The sequence below is a fragment of the Aquila chrysaetos genome, chromosome 3, assembly GCF_900496995.4.
Source record: "Aquila chrysaetos chrysaetos chromosome 3, bAquChr1.4, whole genome shotgun sequence".
Classification (NCBI taxonomy): domain Eukaryota; kingdom Metazoa; phylum Chordata; class Aves; order Accipitriformes; family Accipitridae; genus Aquila; species Aquila chrysaetos.
Genome location: NC_044006.1, coordinates 34,838,288 through 34,857,284, shown reverse-complemented (window position 1 = coordinate 34,857,284; position 18,997 = coordinate 34,838,288). Strand labels below are relative to the sequence as shown.

At 39.7% G+C, this 18,997-nt stretch overlaps 1 protein-coding gene across 2 annotated transcripts in view; it reads left to right on the top strand.

Annotated features, from left to right (window-relative positions):
- The first annotated feature begins 799 nt into the window (after positions 1 to 799).
- CMC1 (C-X9-C motif containing 1) overlaps positions 800 to 18,997 on the top strand; it is a 45,180-nt gene continuing 26,982 nt past the window's right edge. Inside the window, exons 1-2 of one of the 2 annotated variants that reach the window (XM_030007968.2) lie at positions 800 to 1,014; positions 12,828 to 12,920. In XM_030007968.2, coding sequence (XP_029863828.1) covers positions 990 to 1,014; positions 12,828 to 12,920 — 118 coding nt within the window. In that variant the 5' untranslated portion in view covers positions 800 to 989. The remainder of the gene's footprint in view (positions 1,015 to 12,827; positions 12,921 to 18,997) is intronic. The other variant, XM_030007969.2, reaches the window with a different exon arrangement.

Genomic DNA, 18,997 nt, shown 5'->3' with positions numbered 1-18,997 from the left:
ATGGCAAGATCCTTCTCTTACGTATACAATGATTGAAAAAAAATGACAGGACATTCACACAATATCAAATGGAACTACTTGAAAAGCCTCGATGCTGAACTGCACAGAGGTAAAAAAATGTAAGCTGTGTGGAGTAACCCAGCTGCTGCATTTTGCTAGGCTGACCCACTTGCCGTCGTAAGTTTCCATAGTAGTATTTTGCCAAGTTTCTGGTGGGACACTAAATTTCCTGATTCCTCTGTCACCTGAACTACCTGTCACAGGAACATGGTCCCAGACACATACAGAGAGAGAAGGTCTCCTGCCCATAAACTGGGAAGCCCTTTTTAAAGGGCACAAACCAACTCATCGGTAAAAATGGCCACCATTGTAATTCTCTCCCACTGCAAGCCCTTGCTGTGAAAGCCTCAGACACCCCAAGGGCTCCCTCGACCAGAGGCTGCGACACCCCGGCCTGCAATCCTGTCAGGGGCTACACCCACACGGAAAGTTTGCCCGCGGCTCCCGGGGAAGCTGATGCTCTCTGTACCCGCACCTGCGGGGACCCTTAAGTGACTCCCAGAGACAGAGCCCGCCCACGCTCCCTCAGCCCCGTTCACCGCAGCTTGCCCCGGCGGCAGGAGCAGGGTGCGCAAGACCGGGAAGGCGGCGGCTGGCGGCTCCGTCACGGCGACCCACCGCCGCCCCGCTGCCCAACCCGCCACACGGCGCATGCGCTCAGCCTCCCGCCCCCCGCCTCACCGCCGCCCACCCCGCCACAGGGCGCATGCGCACAGACTCCAGCACCCCCCTCCCGCCGCGCAGCTAGCGCATGCGCCTTGCCTCCCCCTCCCCGCGTCTGCTTTTCAACGCCCTTCGTCTTGCCCGCGCCCGCCCCCGCTCTCTGCCCGGTGCGAGGAAGAGGGGGGTGGGGCTCGGCTGCGCCGCGCCTGCGCGGCAGGGGCGGGCTACGCAGTCTGCGCAGCTGCCGCCGCCGCGTGGAGCCGCAGATGGAGCCTCCCCCTGGCACCGCAGGTAGGGGCGGTTGCCGCACGCGCTGGCCGGCGGACCGGTGCAGCGAGGGGGAGGGGGGCGGCGGCGGCGGCGGAGCGCCCCTTCCCCCCGCTGCCGCTTCGGCCCGCCGCCCGCCTCGCCGCCCGCCTCGCCAGGGCTTCCTGTGGGAAATCCCCGTCGCTTTCCGCTGCGCCCTCGCAGGTGGCGGCGAGGAGAGCGGGCCGGGCTGCACCGCCGGCGGGTGCTGGGAAGCGGCTCCGTCCGCCCTCCGCCAGCCTCGGCGGGCTGGGGCTGCCTCGCCCTCCGCTGCGGCCTCCCGGCGCCCTCCGGGCGGCGCCTTCCCCGCCGCGCCCTCCTTCCCGCCGCGGCCGTGACCGTGACCTCCGGCGGCGAGACGCGGCGCTCGGCCTCGCCTCGGCGGGGGCGCAGGCTGCTCCGGGGCGTCGAGGTCCTGGCGGGGCCTTGCCGCCGCCGCCCGGCCTTCTGTAGCCTCCCTGGCTGTGTGACAACCGTAATGGCAAAACGCCAACGTTACGTGGTTCTCGGCTCTGTGCTACCCAGATCTCATCCGAACAGTTATAGCCGCGTATCCCCAGAAGTGAATTTAAGCCCGTGTCTGTACACCCACGTAATATTCACTCTTCCGCCCTGTTCCTGAGGCGGGTGCCTTTGGCTGGGTACGTTGGTGTTAAAAGGCCAGTCCCCCGGCAGCGTGAACCCAGCGTGGTGTTGGTATGCTTCAGCTAACACCAGGTGTCGAGACACCTGTAGTTGGTGAACTGCAGCGGTTGTGACTCTGCATTTCGGTCCATGCTGCCTGCGACCACTTCTTCAAAAGCCAAAGGGTGCTGGCCAAGGCCAAGCTCTCAGTTTCTGATGGAAACCTGTCCTGGGCCTGGCTCTCTAGGCCCTGCAAACAAGGCATTTGTGCAGTAATCAAGTTCTCGTTTTGTTGATCATATCATCTAAGCATCGATATGTTATCAAATTAAGAAAATGTTATAAAACTTATCACTGCATTTCAAGTGGTGGTTGTTCAGCGTAATTTTGCTTCCCACTTGTCCTTTGGAAAAAGTCTAGTTATTACACTAGCTTAATTCAAGCTATTGTGTGTTCAGCGTATAGCAAAAAGGATGGCTCCAAACTGGGGTTCATCAGCATTCTGCTTCCCTATTTATGTCTATAATGACATTATATGTCTCTCCTAATCCACGTTGCAGTTGTATGTTAGCTGTGGTAGGACTACTGAGGGTGTACTTTGGGTACATGCTGTGTGACACCAATACTGAGATTCATCTGCTGAGCAGTGGCTTTGCTTACTGACACCTCTCTAAATCTGCTACCTTGTTGTCCAGTATCTTTTTCTTACCTTCCCCCCCACCATCAAGTCCCTGGCTGTTACAGGTATGTTGAAAACCTCAGAACGTGAACTAAAAGTAGAAATGTCTAAGTGAGGTTGTCCAGAAACTCAAACAATAGCTGCAAGAGGTGTGAGCTGCCCTGTTCATATCAGTAAGGTGTTAACTCAGATACCCCAGTGCGATAGTTTTTAATGTCATCATTGTTAACTGCCTCTTGGCTCACGTACAAGAAAAAATGGGGGAGAATCACAGTTTAGTAAATTGTTACTGTGTCTGATGCTTTGTTTTGTCGTCACAAAAGACACAAATATTCTCATGGCTTTGCCAGGCAGTGGAGAGTGAATATCAAGAGTTCCCTGAAGCTCAGAATGTAGAACCTGTGAATTATGTCATTATTTGTATGGCAGGAGTTTTTTGACAGTCACAGTTTGGGAGGGAACTGTGGCTGTGTTATTAGGTGATTGCATCCAGTAAACAAATTGGTAGATAAATCCCTTGACAAAATTTTATGTTACACTATTTTATTTTATCCTTCTTCAGAATGAATGTGCTGCAGCCCAGGATTGAAGTTGATTTTTGCATGCAGCACTTCCAGAACTCTGTAGGGTGCTGTTTTCAGTAGTAGAGGTCATGGGTTATTAGAAAGTTCATTTTCTTTTTAATGTGCATTTGGTTATAGCTGTAATTTTCAGATGCTGATGTCTGGATCCCTAGTCAAAGATTCACAAATGTATAAAGAGAAAAGTAGGGTTATTGAGAGTAGCTTAGATAGACAATACAGGTTTTGGTACCTATCCTGGACATTTTTGGGGGTCTTAAAAACAGAGGTGTTGAAGACTGGTTTAATAATTTTCCTAAGCTGCTTAAAATGTCTGTTTCTTACTGTCATGTGGAAATCTGGGCTGTTACATACAACAGCAGTATATAAGTAGAAGGAGAGAATCAGGCTTGCAGAACGGTTGTGACTTGTTTCAAAGTGGCACGGGCAGTAAGACAGAGCTAGAAGAATATAGTGAAAGGAATGAAATTATAGCTTCAAAAGATAGAAAGGAAAAAATAACAGGAGATAAAGCAGTGTTGAATTTAAAGGGCAAAAATATCTAAGTAAAAGGAAGAAAATATAATATTTGCAATGAAGAACATAAGTTGCCAGTGTCAAGAAGGGAGTTGAATGAGAATGACCTTTTTGATATTGCTAGTGTCTTTGACCTGTATTGGGAACTTGAAGGGAGAAGATAATTGTGATTTCCTGAAGTTGTTTGACACCACATTTTAGAGAACTGTTCTGGGAAAAGAACTAAAAAATGAAAGATGTATTGGGACACTCCAGTGAGTTTTATAAGACTGAACGGTTTCAAAGGATTCTTTAGAGTTTAAAATCCAGAATAACATCTGCAGTCCTTGTGTTAATGTAACCAAAAGGCTTTCAGCCTTCTCTTCATGTCAGAACACCTCATGCTCTGCAAGTTCTGAAAACACTGGTATGTTTTGGTCATATCCATGATGTTAGTTTCTAAGATCTTCGTACTGATTGTTCATTAAATACATAGCTACAGAAATCAAAGGTAGGCATTGTTTTTTCTTGTCTCTTAATCCTTATTTCCAGTTAAAAAAAAAGAAAAAAGCAGGAAGAAAGGTATTTGGTCCTGTTACTCAAAAGCCTTGCTCTTAATTTGTTTGTGATGTTCATTATTTGGAACGAAAGGTGTAAATTTTAACTTGAAAGGAGTGGTTAAAGAGCTAAATATTCAAGCTCTCAAAGAGTTTGATCAGATTTTTTTTTTAAATGAAACTTTTATTTGTGATTTACATGGTTTTTCTTTACGCGTTATCACACAATTCTGAAAATCAGTAAAAAGGAGTATGTAGTGCTGTAGCCACCAATTAGTGTTATTGAGCATGGTGGGAAATCTTAGGTGGTTAGCATCTCCTCTTGTAATAGTTGGGGGTTTCATTGGTTGTTAGATTTTCCTGCATCCCTTCTTCATCCAGATGCCGCGTGCTTTGCTCTTTCTATGTAGTTTTTTACTTGTTACTCATCTCTTGTTTCTGATGCAAATTATTGCACAGTTCTTGAGGTCACTGCTTAGCTCTATTTTATGTGGTCTGTTTGGTTTATATACTTCAGGTAGTTTGTGATTTTGGCAGGACCTTTCTCTATTTCTTACTCCAGGTGGAAGCAAGCAATACATTCTTGGACAACATCCACTGTTAGTTAGAAAGGGCATAGAGGAAATAGGGATTGTACACTTGGGACTGGTTTCAGATAGGCGCTCAAAAGTTTGGGTTTTGCTTAAAAAGTGTGGAATCCGATGTATAGGAATCCAATTATATCTGTGCTGTTACTATATTTTTGCCATACCAGAAAAAAAGCCAAAATGTTTATTTGGTTGCTGAAATGTTGCTGCATGGTGTCTTTGTTTAAGTGACAGAAAGTTGTGTTGAGGATTTTACATGAGTTACCAACTGAAGCATTGAGAAGCTTTACAATGGCAGAATTAAGGCTGTCTGTGCTATTTTAGTCCTTGGCCAGTCCACAGCCCTAGTTGTTACTGACTGTGTTTTGTGCATTTTGCTGGAATCCTCATCTACAGTTGTCAGAAGGGATTTGAGGTGGGGTGGGGTGTTCCCCTTATAGGTAGCTCGCACCCAAAGTTTTCCTAACTGGCAGGTCTGTCATACTTGAACAGTAGTTCAGGCTAGGTGTTAATGAACCTGCATTATTTTCAGTAGCAAATATTAAGCCCTGATATGTAATTAATTTTCAGGCACTGGCTTTGCTGTGTGATCAAGAGTGTAAAAAAAATCTCCTTGTGTCAAAAATCTTCACAAGCAACTTCAGGCTTGGCTTTACTTATTACTCACTAGATGTATGAGCATTTGCAATCCGCATGTAATTAACAAATGAGTGTGCTTTGTCAGGTCTGCTTTTCCTTTTCTTTCTAGATATTACAGACTTGCTGTAATACAGCCATTGTTCATTTTTAGCAAACAGGCTTGTCAGTATTCTCGTAATCCAATACTGCCATATTGCAAGAACATGAGCCCCAAAGCAAAATGTAAGATAACAAATTCAGCCAGTGAAAAAGGTGAAAATTGACTTTGAGGTGATGATAGAATGGTGAGAAGTTAAAGCTTTGGAAATTTTCCCTGGTGTTGTCATCCCTGTACTCCATCTTAATTTAAAATGATGTCAGTATTAGATAGAAAGATCTCTAAATCTGTAACTTTTTAAATACAAAGAAAGTTATACATTTAAAGAAGAAAAAATGCTTGCTATGTAGAGAAGCTGCACTGATCAGCTTCTTTTGCTTTTAAATCAGGGTTTCAGGGTATCATGTATGTTGTTTCACTTTGATTATAACACTTCTGTCATTTCATGTTGTCCTTCTATACTTTAAAACCTTAGTAGAGAGCAAAGTACTTAAGACTCTAGTTCGTATGCAGACACCTATGGGCAAATGAAATTACCAAACTCAATAGCATTTCACGTATGCATAAAGGTGTTTGGTCTTGGTCCATCATCAGTCAGTTCACACTGGATGTTTTTGACTGATAAAATCCGTTGCCTTTAACAGGATCCTGAGTGGTTTTTGTGGGGACTGAGGTTACAAAGCAGTATGCTGAAATTATTTGTCACTTTGGCCCCATGAACCTCTTGGCAGTAAGGGCACAGGAGCCCCCTCACAGGCTACAGGACTGGGTACTTAAAAGGATTAATTACATTGATATATAAAATTACAATTGTAGGAAAAAACTTAGATTTTTAGGAACATTTTTTTTTTCCTCCAATGAGTTTAATGGGTCTATCTCTAAATTAATTTGTTCCAATGTGTGACTTAGTGTTTTCGAATAGAGGTTTTAAGTAGTTGATAATATATTCAACGATACAGACTTTTTTGATAACTGTTTTTATGATGCAGATACGCACAAATGATTTTGCATGAATTAACATAAGATTGGTAACTTTTATTTAATACAAATTGGATAAGCTAGGCAGAGTAAAGGAGGTGAAAATTTTGAGTTGAATGCATTCTTTTCCTGGAGGAGTAGTAAGCTGTAATTATCTTTGCCTATTCAAAACACTGTTACAAGTACACTAAAATAAATCTGAAATGGTTTTTGAAAAAATTTAACCTCTAGAGTCAACAGTCTGATTGATGAAAGGAATGTTTGCCAATAAACACACAATTAACACTGTGCTGCTACTTCTGTTATTAATAAAAGTGTACTTTTTCAGTGTAGTTTTATAATAAGCTCATATGCAAGTGTTTTAAAACAAATCTTCAGGATGAAATGGAATATTTACAGCACAGAAATAATTTTTACCAAGTGATACAAAAAATAGCTGAATCCCCAAAATTAATGCACCTACATAACTTAGCTATAAACTTGTTATTCATTCTGCAGCCCATCTTAAGTGTTGTTTATACTATAGGTCCGCATATGGAAAAAAATGAGAGATTGGCTGGCAAACTCTTGTTTAGTAAGCTCATCACAGATGACGGCAAGACCTTCCCTTCCAGGAAAAGATCTGTGTTACACTTCTTTGGAGTGGAGATTTTCTTTAAATGTGGTGTAAGTTAAAGAATGGGAATTCTGCATGTATATTCTTGTTTTTCTTCCCCTTCACTGTAATAACTCTATTATTTCTGCTCTGAAGTTTTCATTAATACTTTTTCAACTTCTATTTCTTAAAAAAGAAAGGCATCTTAGAAATCTGTTCACTGACAACTGCTTATGTTTGGTGGCAGCTCGTAGGAAAAAGATAGTAAGGTGTACTTAAAAAAAAAAAAAGTCCCATTTATGGCTCCACATTTCTGAACCAAGGCCTCAAAATAATGAAAGTGATTGTTTTAAAATGTTTATATTTTGAATAGTGTTATATTTTTTAACTTGGAGTCTTGAACCTTGACTGAACTTTGTACAGCATTTTTGCTAGTAAATAACATAACTGATGTCTAAAAGTTGATGTAACTGGGACTTCAAGAAGAACATGCGGTATAACAGTTGCTAATGAAAATGTTAAAAACTTACTAAAACTGTCTCTGTTCTTTGTACGTACTGTGGTTCTTACTGAAATAGCTATAATATTTAAAGTACTACTTTGAGCTATTTTTTTAAAATGTGCATAGATAAACTGGACCAAGAAAATCCAAATTACAGGTTGTATAATGAGAAATTCACATTTCAAAAACTCTTACTGGAATCGCTTGACTTGCTTCCTCTTGGATGCAGAAGGTATGAGGCTTCTGTAAATATCTGGGTAGACAAGCTTTCAACTTTTTCTCAACTTCCCTGAGTAATCTGTGTCCCTGCTACATGAAGTCATGAGAGAGATGAAAGCAGAGCTGTAAACTACCAGCAGGACATAGTGACAAAAGGGTAAGCCGTTTACCAGCTGTGTTGAATGAAGAGGGGACATGACAGGACTTTTCTCAGGACACTCTTCTGGGAAAGCTTTTGTCTTGGTATCCCCTTTTTGTAACAGTCTTCTAATTAATATGACAAGCTGCTACAGTTGCTTTCGTTATTAGGACTGTACAGCAGCTTTGTATTTCATTCTCTTCTTGTCCTCTTAGATATCTGCTGCCTACAGCACAGGTCTACACCGTGCTCCTCTTTTTCTCAAGGCCTTCCTGGAACCTGTGATCAGAGGCAAGGAGGCCAGGAGAGTATTTGTCATCTGTTTTCCCAGCTTCCATACGGACTGGATTTGATGTGTATTCTGTGCTGTTCTAGTGGTTGTGATGCTTTTGTTCCTATTGATGCATTTATTTACTGATTATTTTTTTTGGTCATTTTTACAAAAATAATGAAAACGGTTAAACCGAATGGCTGTGGTCCTTGGCCTTCCATGGCAATAAATAGCTTTTGCAGCTGAGGGTTTTGATCAACCACAGAAAGCTATTACAATTGTAGTCTTGTGCCCTACATATTGTCTGCAACCAGAGAACAATTTAAACATTGAGATTTGCCAAAACCCGCAGATTTTATTTGTTAAAAAAAAAAAAGTCTTAAATGTGTTCTTAGTGTTTTGCTGAATAGGGGTATCTCCCACTTTAGTAATCTGTCTCTTCTTCTTCCTTTAATTCTTTACACTGGGCTGAGGTGGTATGGAAAACAATTTCACTTTCCCAGAGGTATTCCCTTTTCTGTAGTTTTCTCCCCTTCTGTCTTTTTTTCTGGCAACTGCAAGCTTATAACCTCTATACCCATTCTTTATCCTCTCCTCTGTTCCTCATCCCCACAAGGAGTAGCAGCATTCTGGAATGTGTTGACCTGTGTCTTTAGGAAACATTCAGTAGTTTCACCACACAGATTCCTTGGCTGTAACCTTATTCACACTTTCAAGGAGCTAGTGATTTAGATGCTGTAACACCTGCAAGCCTGTATTTGGTTTTAATTCTGGCTTAACTTCTGTATATACTTTTACAAAATACTTAGGTTTTACTGTTAATTGTATTTAGTCTGCTTTTTGTAACCTTTACTCAATTAGCTCATGTTTATCCATCTGTCCCTTGTAATGTTTGATGATACTAGGAAATTTCAACAGAATGTAAGGTAAAGATAGAATCTCAGAATATTAAGTTACTCTAACAAACATGCCCGAGTTTTGGCTGACAGGAGGAGAAGGAAAAGCTGCTGCTAACGTTTGTTTGGCCCTCTGGAAGCTGAGAGAAAGTGTGTTTGTGTTGGTTCACTTTGCAGCCAAAGGCCATGATCATCTCAAACAATCTACCCAGAAGACCAGGCAAAGTGTGTGGAGCATGCGGGTGGGAACCAGAAGTACCAGCTTTCAAATGCAGAAGGCAGACTGTAGGAAAATTTATTTCTTGCCTGTCTGGGAATAATTTTATTGATGTTTTGAAGATAAAATAAACCAGTAGTAGGTCTGTTGTAATGCAGATTCTTCTGTAGGGACTAGTCTGCAGCAAACCTGGTATTAGAGTAAGAATTACCTTTCTTAGTGCAGAATAGTGAACTTTCAAAAGGGGAAAAAAAGTACTTATTCTAGAAACTGTAATATAGTTGAAAAAAGGCAAAAGGAATGGATGGTTTCACATCATGGCTGTCTCATGTTTTTTGATGAAGTCTTGCTTCTCAGGTGTTGTTTCTTTGAAAGTTCTTGCCATATATGTTACTGCAGAGCTGATTGGGTTGGATTGGTGATGATCTCCTTGAGAGTGATTACATCGGAAATTCAGTTACTCTGCGCGTAAACATATTTTTCTAGCTGGTATTCAGTATTGTTAGTATTTGTGCCTTATTTTTCCTTAATATTTTGTATAAATGTTAGAGATACCAACTTCAGTAAAGTGTTTTAAGGTCCTTGAAGGAAAATCACTGTAATCATAATGCAACGGACAGTTTAGAATCGAGGAAGAATATTAAAATACTTAAGATGTTACAGTTGAAACTCATGAGTTTCAGTACGGCCCAAACTGAACTTCTGAATTTGAGCTATTTGGGGAGATGGTTGCACCCAGATGCCTAAAACTACCTCCTAGACTTCATATGATGATTTGAATTGCTTGCACTTTTCATGGTTTAAAAACTGGTACTTACCAACAAACCTCATTTTAAAAACTGTAGATGAGATTATAAGTGGTCTTTATTTCTGTTTCCTTTATACTGTTGAATAATTACCTTTGAATTACTGTTGTAGCTCTTTTCTGATTCTTTGTACTGGACACTTCCCTGTGTCCTGATGTGCCCTCTCCTTCCTGCATTTTTAGCCTCTTCAGGTTTGACAACAGGGGACTAAAAAGAGGGAGTTTGCCTGGAGCACAGCTCTATGATGGTTCTGGTTGAGCTTGTGTTAACACCGGTCCAGCTACTTCTTGCTGTCAGTCTTAAGCCCCTTCCCTTTTGAATAATCAAGCAGAAAATTGGGTGCTTACGCTCAGATAAAACCCAAAAATCCTTCTTGACTGTTCCAGGCTAACAGGGAGGCCTTCTCTTGTCCTGTTTCCTTTCTAGTCTTCAGTTGCATTCCTATCTGCTTCTCTTCTTTGTCAGTAGTGGGTGGCTGACCCTTGCATTGGACCCCTGTGCTTTGTTGTTGAAGGAACTGTGGTTGCTTCTAGCCACCGCTGCCAGTGGGGGAAGCCCAGCTGCCCTTCCCGGGCCCTTAAGACTTCTGTGCTATCCACTACATTTCCATGTATGGTGGGATAGATACTGATGTATAAAAGTTAAATAAAGTAATTATTAGAACTCTGATAAATATATTTAGTTGTACCCCAAACTGTAAATCAGTTGAGAAGCACTTTTTTACATATATTTGAGTTAGTTTTCTGTGTTGAACTGGTTGCTTACTGTATTGTTAAGTGCATAATAGTGCTGATGTGAAAGGTTTGGGTGAGGGCAATGGGGGACTGTTAAACTTCCCTTTTGGTGGCAGCTAGCAATCCACTTGCTTACCTGTATCCACACTCGTAGATCAGCTGAGTTTCTGCCTACTTGAAGCACCAGTATAACTAATTAAAAAAAAAAAAAAAAAAAAAGGCAGGGGGGGTGGAAACGCCAACGAAAAGCTTAGGCTATAGTTTGAGCCAGTGGTGCTCATGACAGTTGCAGTCTTCCCTTTGCTTGTTCCTAGTCTTACACAGTTCCCTTTCCTGGTGCTTTCATGCTGTTGTATAGTGAACTGGATTGGAGAATTTGTCTGGCTGAAGAATTGCCTGACAAGAAATTTATTTACCTTTAGACCACATTAACTTCCCCTTTCAGTTCACCACAGGGCTGCAGAGCACATCTGTGTGGGCAGAGCATCACAGGGATCGGGAGAGGCAGGACTGCAGTAGTGCTGGCTTGCTTTGACTGAAGTTGTTGAAAGTAGAGCTGAGGCACGCAGCTTGGTGGTGCTGTCCCTGCCATGTCATTCAGCCGAACTGATGTGTCCTGCTTTTTAAAAAACGTGTAAAATTTTATGACAGCTTTGTGTTGTCTGTGACATAATAAATGCTCGGTACAGTAATTGTACCGATATTCTGCAGACAGTTAAAATGAAGGATATTTAATTGTAATTACTTTATTTCAGTCATGAAAATTGGAGCATTGAAGCAAATCTAAGTCGTGAGCTATTTGTTTGGCATTTTTGTTGTATTTACAGCAGATGCTTTGTTTTCTTTCTTTCGCTGTAGAAATTCCAAGTAAGAAATTTTTGAGGAGAAAAATAAGTCTTTAGTTCAGATTCTGTATATTGCTCATTGTAATCCTCTGTTTCATTACCTTATTCCCCTAGTAATATCATAGATTCAATACTGTGTAACCTCATAATGTAACCTCATAGCATTAGTAAACTTTAAAACATGATGAGTTAGAAATGGCTAGAGAAATGTTAGTCTCTGGTGCCTTTTGATCTAGAAGTAGATGCAGATGCTCTGAAAAATAGATGGTGTTGAAAGCAGTAGGTAATTTAAATTCTGCTTCTTTCCTTAATTTCAATACATCACATTTTTAATTCATTTCATCTAAATTTTTTTATAAGCAATTTTTAAATGAAATGATTGTCACTCAAAATAACAGTGTATCTGACAGTAGAGTTTTCATAATGTGGCACCACAGCTGATGCTATTCTGAAGTGTAATATCAACATCAAAGGAGGAAAGCCAGGTATTTGGTAAAACTGTGTTGGACTATACAATGTTCTGAAAAAATATCCTTTAAAGGGTTTTTAACTCAGAAGCTAAGAAGTAAAAAGCTGTGTTTGGTAAATTCTCATCCCTTTGTTTTGAAGAAAGTGGATTTGGAAATGCACTTTTTTTCAAAATGATCTGTGTTGTTTAACTATTCAAAATCACTAGCTGTACTCGAGTACTGAATTCTGTTCTGAGACAACTGAAAGCAAACTGCAAGTATACTTTTAAGCACAGAGTTCAGGCAGCAGCATTTGTTCTTGTTAAGTTGAATTTCTCAATGAAAAACTCCTAGATCCTCCATTTAAGAGGCTTCTTAGTTTAAAGAACTGAAGTCTGCCATGTAACAATACAAATTTCAGGTTGTGCTCTAATATGTGCTGTATTTCTCAGCTTTATGACAGTGAGTAAAAAAGCCAGTTTGTAGAGATAAGGTACATAGAAAAATAGTAGTATCCTGAAATAAAAGTAATTCTCAACCTTTGTGCAGTCTGTATGCAGACCTTCTGTTTAGTAAGGCAGAAATTAGAATGTGCTGCCAGAATTTTCTTCATAATTTTTGGTTGATTGTGCACATTGAGCAGAACAGAAATATTCAGGATAATGCTCACATTTGTATCTGAGCAATTTTAAATCCTGGACTTTCCTGCCTTTTGATCTGTCTGGTCCTTCCATGGTACTTTATGTTGCTAGTTTGTGACAGTTTTAGTATACTAGTGTATCTTATATAAACAATGCTGTCTTATTTCTGTAGATGGACTTTCTCTGATGTAGAGATAAAAAAAACAACCTTTATTTTTACTATTTTTTGTTTTTATCACTCTTGCAGAAAGTTCTAAGCTGAGACACGTAGAAAAAGATATTTTGATTCCACAAATAATGAGGGATCGAGCCAAGGAGCTGTGTTCAGATAAAGTGCAAGGTAAGAGTCAAATATTCATTGGGAGATCAGATGTATTCACTTTTGTGCCCTGAATAGAATCCCTGGTTTTGAAGTCAAGTAGTCAGAGAATTAATATGTATGATCTGCATCTTATCTGTTCACTGTGAAACCAGTAGTAAAGCATATAAATCTGCTGTGTTGGCTTTGCCTGCTTGGTGATGTGGATTTTTTTCCAAAATGACTTGTTCTTGAGGGCTGTGGAATTCAGTATGATTAATATAAAACTTTCCACATCTCTGTCTAGACTATGTGATGACAGAGCAACAGAAGAGTTACTGTATTCCTGTACATAATATTTGATATTTACATAAATGAAATTGTCTCATGTGAGCCTTCAGTTAGGGTCTCCCTCATTATGATAAATTTATTTAAATACTCCCAACTAACTGCATCCTTTCCCTGCCCCAATATTTTAATGATACATGCACATAAACACACACATGTTATTAGACAAATGTTGAAATAGGGTGGTACGGCCCACTTTTGCATGTTTTCATTTTCTTTTGAAGAGTACTGGACAATAACTCTTTAAAGTTGGGTATCACCACTTCTGACACCCAGCTGTTCATATATTCCTGGCAGAAATCTGGAGCTTTTTGAAGTACCAGAAGGATAGAGCTACTTAAGCACAGGTTAGCTGAGAATGTTACTATAAGAGGGATGTAAGAATGGAAAAAAAATTTAGGCCACAGAATTATTCTATACAAGTGGCATGCTTTCAGTAGAGGGCACTTGCCTCTTGTTATCTAGATCTGTGCTCTCTAAACTTTTTTGATCATGCACTCCATCAGTAACATTTTCTGAGCGTGCAATCCCATTATATGTATATTTATTTATAAATTATATACATGTACCACTCTACTAGTATATTATGTACATTGTAAAACAAAAAAATAGAAATTAAAAAAGGATGAGATAAAGATGAAATAAACAGTACTTTAAAATAATTTTTATGTTATTTATCAATGGTACAAAAACCTTTTTGCTCTTAAAATATTACTATTAATAACTATTTGTATTGAGAGCTATATGATTGAATATGCTTCATTGTTTTTCAAATCTTTGTTTAACACTTTGTGATACAGCAATTTGAAGGTCTGGTTCTAAGTTCAGTTTATTTCAATACTTGTTTTAATGGGTGTCATAGCTGAAAAAGATACCTCACAAAGATGCACAGATCCCAATGGAAGAGGTGCATTGTTGCCTGCACTTACTAAATCATGATACTCGGTTTTCAGTCCCATCCACAAGTTCTGCAAAGGTTTTGCTTGAAATTGGGCTGGTAAATGATCATCTTCCCTGATGCCAATCAGTTGTTCTTCCAAACTAATCAGAAGGTGTTGCATGTTTATATTTCTAACAAATAGGTTCAAAACCCACTGAAACTCTCATTTGGAAGGTTTTTAAACAGGTTAGAAAATTCTGTTTCTGTCCTTTTAAAGTGTACAGATATGAGAGGTTTTTATAGGTGAAACGCTTGCATCGTGTTCAGCAGCAAAACCAAAACCAAAGCAAAACAAAAAAATCACATAAAGAGGGGAACACATCCAAACATCTGTTTTCAAAATGCTCTCTCCATTGGATGAGTTTCTTTTGAAAAGCAGTTACTTTCTCACTCGTTGTTGAAACATCACCTTCACCTCGAAGGGACACATTAAATGTGTTTATTTTTTGGAAACACCTGCTAGGTAGCAAACTACTCACAGCCACCTGCCATCACCAAAAAGGTCAGCAAATGCGGAACACTTGTCTTTTTGTAAAAGAAAAATGTGTAAAGTTTGACAACTCTCTTAAGCACTTTGCCACAAGATAACCAGCAAAGCTCTGTGTGGTGCAAGAGATTTTCATGGTCACACCCCATCTCATTACAAAGTCTGGTAAAGATGCTACTGTTTGAAGGGCTTGTTTTTATGAAGTTAACCACACTGATGTCATCCTGTAGCACTTTGTGCACTCCTGGCTCCAACTTCTTTGCTGCAATAGCTTGCCTATGAGTGATGCAGTGAAGGAGTTTCACATGCGGTGCTATGTCTGTAGCCTTACCCTGCAATCTCTTTTTTTATTCCAGTCAAAGTAGCTGCTCCATCAGTGGTTACACTTGCCCAGTTTTTCCATAAAACATTGTTTTCATTAAAGAAGCCATTTCTTTTTGAGAATATATTTTCTCCGGTACATCTTTCCTTGAGTGGCTCACAAAAAAAATAGTTCTTCATGCATTTCAATAATGAAATGCAAATACCATAAGCTGAGAGAAGTTCAAAACATCTGTACTTTCATTCAACTGTATAGCAAACCTCCCACACTGTGTAACTTGTTCTAATACTTGCTTCTTCACGTCTTCAGCAGTGTCTTCTATGCATCTTCCAATAGTATTTACTGAGAAAGGTATGCATTTTAGTTTGTTGCCATAATGTTTTGCGTGTATTATTTGAGCGATTTTTACCGTAGCAGCAAGAACAATTGTTTCCCCAATGGTATGTGGCTTTTTGTCTTTCACTGTTACCTAAGAAACTTCAGAGATGGCTTCTAGACATTTATCACTAGGTTTAGAGTCAAGTCTAGTTAAAGTGGACCACTGTATTTTCCAGCAGCTGCTTTTAGGGGTTCTCCAAAAGACATAAAAGAGTAGTGTTACAATAAATTTGAGATGAGTAAGTGGGAAGAGAGTTGGGAATATCTGCCAAAGGAAAGTGGCATCACATGACAGGTAACTTCCAGTGCTGCCAGAAGGAGTTAATACACCTGTTTTTCATTTGAATGATAGTTGAATCATTTTTACTTTGAACTCTGTACCTGTTAGGGGAAAAAAAAATGAAGAGGAAAAGCAATTACAGTAATGTGGGTCATTGAAAGACAATGTCAGTTAAAAGTATTTTGAGAGCATGCTATTTGTATACTCTTGTTTGGGGGTAGACCAAAGGGAGTGTGTGTGTGTGTTTTTTCTCCTCTGAACTTTCTCTGTGTAAGATGAGGACTTTGGTTTCAGCATCTTAGTTTTCTGTAGCAGCAACCAATATTGGAGAGTCTTGAGCTGTGAGTTGTGGGCCATTACCTTATAGCTTCTCCATGTTTTTGCCTCCATAAATTTTAAAGCAAAATGCTGTCATTTTTTTTCTCTCTGTGATGTTAGGCGAAACTATATTTTTTTAATTCTTTCTCCTGAATAGACTTCAGTTGTGTATCTTTAGGAAAATGAGGTTTGTGGATGCATCTGTCTCCCCCTCATTCCTCTGTCACCTGTAAGCCAGCTTTGATCAAATTGTGGGGAAGTTAGAGGTGGAAACTGAAAATTTCTGATACAATTTTTATGATCAAAGAGACAAGCAAAATCCACAGTGATATCCCTATTAAAAAAAAGGTGGTAGCATAAGTTCAGCTATTTTGTTGTACACCATTTAATGTGGACGGCACAGGGAGAGAGACCAAACCACGGGAAATGAAGCTTAAGCAGTTTTGTGAACAGGAGAATTTATCATCTCTTAAATCCATTGTGAAATTATTCCTGGAGTAGATTTGTCTTGTTAGTACACAGGGATAGGTGTTAATCAGAGTAAATAGGCTATGGTTTTTAGGCTGTAAACAATTGTAAGCTATGAATATAAGCTGTGTAATTAAGTAATCAGAACTCCTGCGATACAGTTTGCATGCCACAGAGTGTACACATGTGCATGAAATTGTGCTGTTTACACTAAGTGGCATAGCTACTCATGTAACTTGCTCTCAGTGTAGGATTTTTCTGCTTTATGTTAATTTTGTCTGAACAGCTCCTATTAATTAATACACCGTTCTTTCATTTTGTCTTTAGGAAATTGTGGTAAATGCATTGGTAATACAGGAAATAAAGCTATTCTACAAGTATGGGCCTTTACAATTTACTTGATCACGCTAGGTTCATATGTGTCCCTATGGGGAGCCCCTATACATTCAATAGTGCTCTGCGTGAGCGCGGGGGTCCATCTGTATACAGTCCGTTACCTTAGCCTGCAGCTATACCACCTAGAGCTGTGTGCTTATCAGAGCTAATAATGCAAGTAGTGACAGCCTGTCCAGCTCGTGTTCAAGAGCCATCCAGGGAATAGAAACCCCAAGGGTTAAAAAATAAATAAAAAATAAGGTTTTGTTAACTCAAGAGGTAATTCTGCTACCCTAGCATGGTTAAATGGGTGACCCATTGCTGTGCTTGGTTGTTAGCGTACCAGAGTAGCTTAGGGATGAAACAACCATGAAAATGTGTCCACCTGATAATTTTTAGGAAAAATTAAGTATTGTGTCTGGTCATATTTCATTTTACTTAGATTATTTAAATTTGCTTTGAATTTTTTTTCAGGTTGTTCCAGTATAGTTCTTGTGTGTGCTGCATGTTCCTCAAGAATTTAGTACATCTCAGTTGCAGAATAATTTCTGTGTTTAAGATTTTCAAGCACTTTTTCAGTGAAAATGGATATATTAGTAATTTTGTTAAGAGGGTGAACGTGCTTTCTGCAAAACACTAGTTAGTTTTCCATGACCATTATGTAAATATGCTTTATTGTGTTAATATCCATGCACTGTATGTATGTGAAATTGTGGGCGCAATGTGTGTGAGTTTGGAGTGTCAAAAGTGTCATAAAAAACAGGCAAACAAAAAAACCGCAACAACATTGTCATACAGGAACTTTTCACTGTATTTGTACAAACTGTAGCATGAGTTCATCTGAAATAATATTAAATCCATGTATTTCTGTATCGGTGTGTCTTTGGCTTTCAAACTGAAGTAGCTAAAAGGAACGTTTATTTGCCTTTGCCTCATCTATTGCTTTTATGAAGTAATTTCTTAAGCAAGCTGTTTTCCTTTAAAATTATCAAGTTTTTGGCTTTAATTTCCAGTTATAAAATTTAAATTTGGGTAAACTTCCTTGAAGAAAAATAATAGCAAATTTCAGGAACCTGAAGTTAGCATTTTTCATCAGAAATGTTATCTTTAGCTTATCAAAACTTCTGTAGTTTCATCTAGCTGTGCTGTGCTTTTCATAACTCCTCTCTGCTCTGAAACTAGGGACACTCACTAAAAAAAACTGCAAGAGCTTTGGTTGATCTTGATCATATCTACAGAAATGTTTGTTCCATTTCTTAAGAGCACTTATTTTGCTGTTCAGAGTTACTGATTCTGAAATTTAACGTGATGGGTTTAGGTAGAGAAGAACTTTTGAGGACAGAATACAAACTTTAAGGATTGTACACTCTGTTCAGTTTGATTTTGGGTTCCTTGGCTTGGAAAATAAACACAGAAACAGCTGACTAACTTTTGACAGGTTGTGGGTTTGGAGTCTGAAGAAGTTGTCTTAAGTTGAGGTCCCAAAAAGAAATTACTGGATTACTGAGTCAGTCATGAGATCATAATTTTGTATTGTATTTGTTGTATAAGTTTTGTGTATTTGTCATATTATAAAGCAATTCTGCCTACCTTCCAAAACTTCACAATCTTTTTTTGCTAGGAGAAAAACAATCTTGTTCCAGAGACAAGGGGTTTTAGTTCTAAACTTTTTTCTTCTAAATTTTGGTGTCTGCTACTGATACATGGTTTGCGTTTGGGCCTTTCAGGGTCACCAAGAGTGACTTTCAGATGTCTTCTGTACTTGTGACTCATTTGTAAGGCTCAAGGATTCAAGCAGGAAATTGAGCTACACACTTTTCAGGGTGAATACAGGGATAGATAGTTCAAATTAGCCTGGTTCTGCCATTAGGAAGGTAGTGAAGTAAGGGAAACAATTTGGATTGAAGACCTGATCCTGCCTGTGACTCTGCAAATGAGAACGTGACCATTTCTTGTTTGAAGCTTGTTGTGGGAGATATGCATTTGGCCAAGATGACAAGTTGTTTTGTCCTTTTTTATGTTGGTTCTGTTGTCTGTAGGAACTGTGTAATTAAGGCAACTGGATTCCTATTGCTGAAAAAACCCTTGATACTTGGCAAATCTTTAAAAATGGTTTGGAAAGTGTGGCTGGAAAAGGACATTTCCAAGCAGCCACCCTCCTCCCATGCTCGTTTCCCCATTAGCCCTCTCCTCCTCAGGGCTC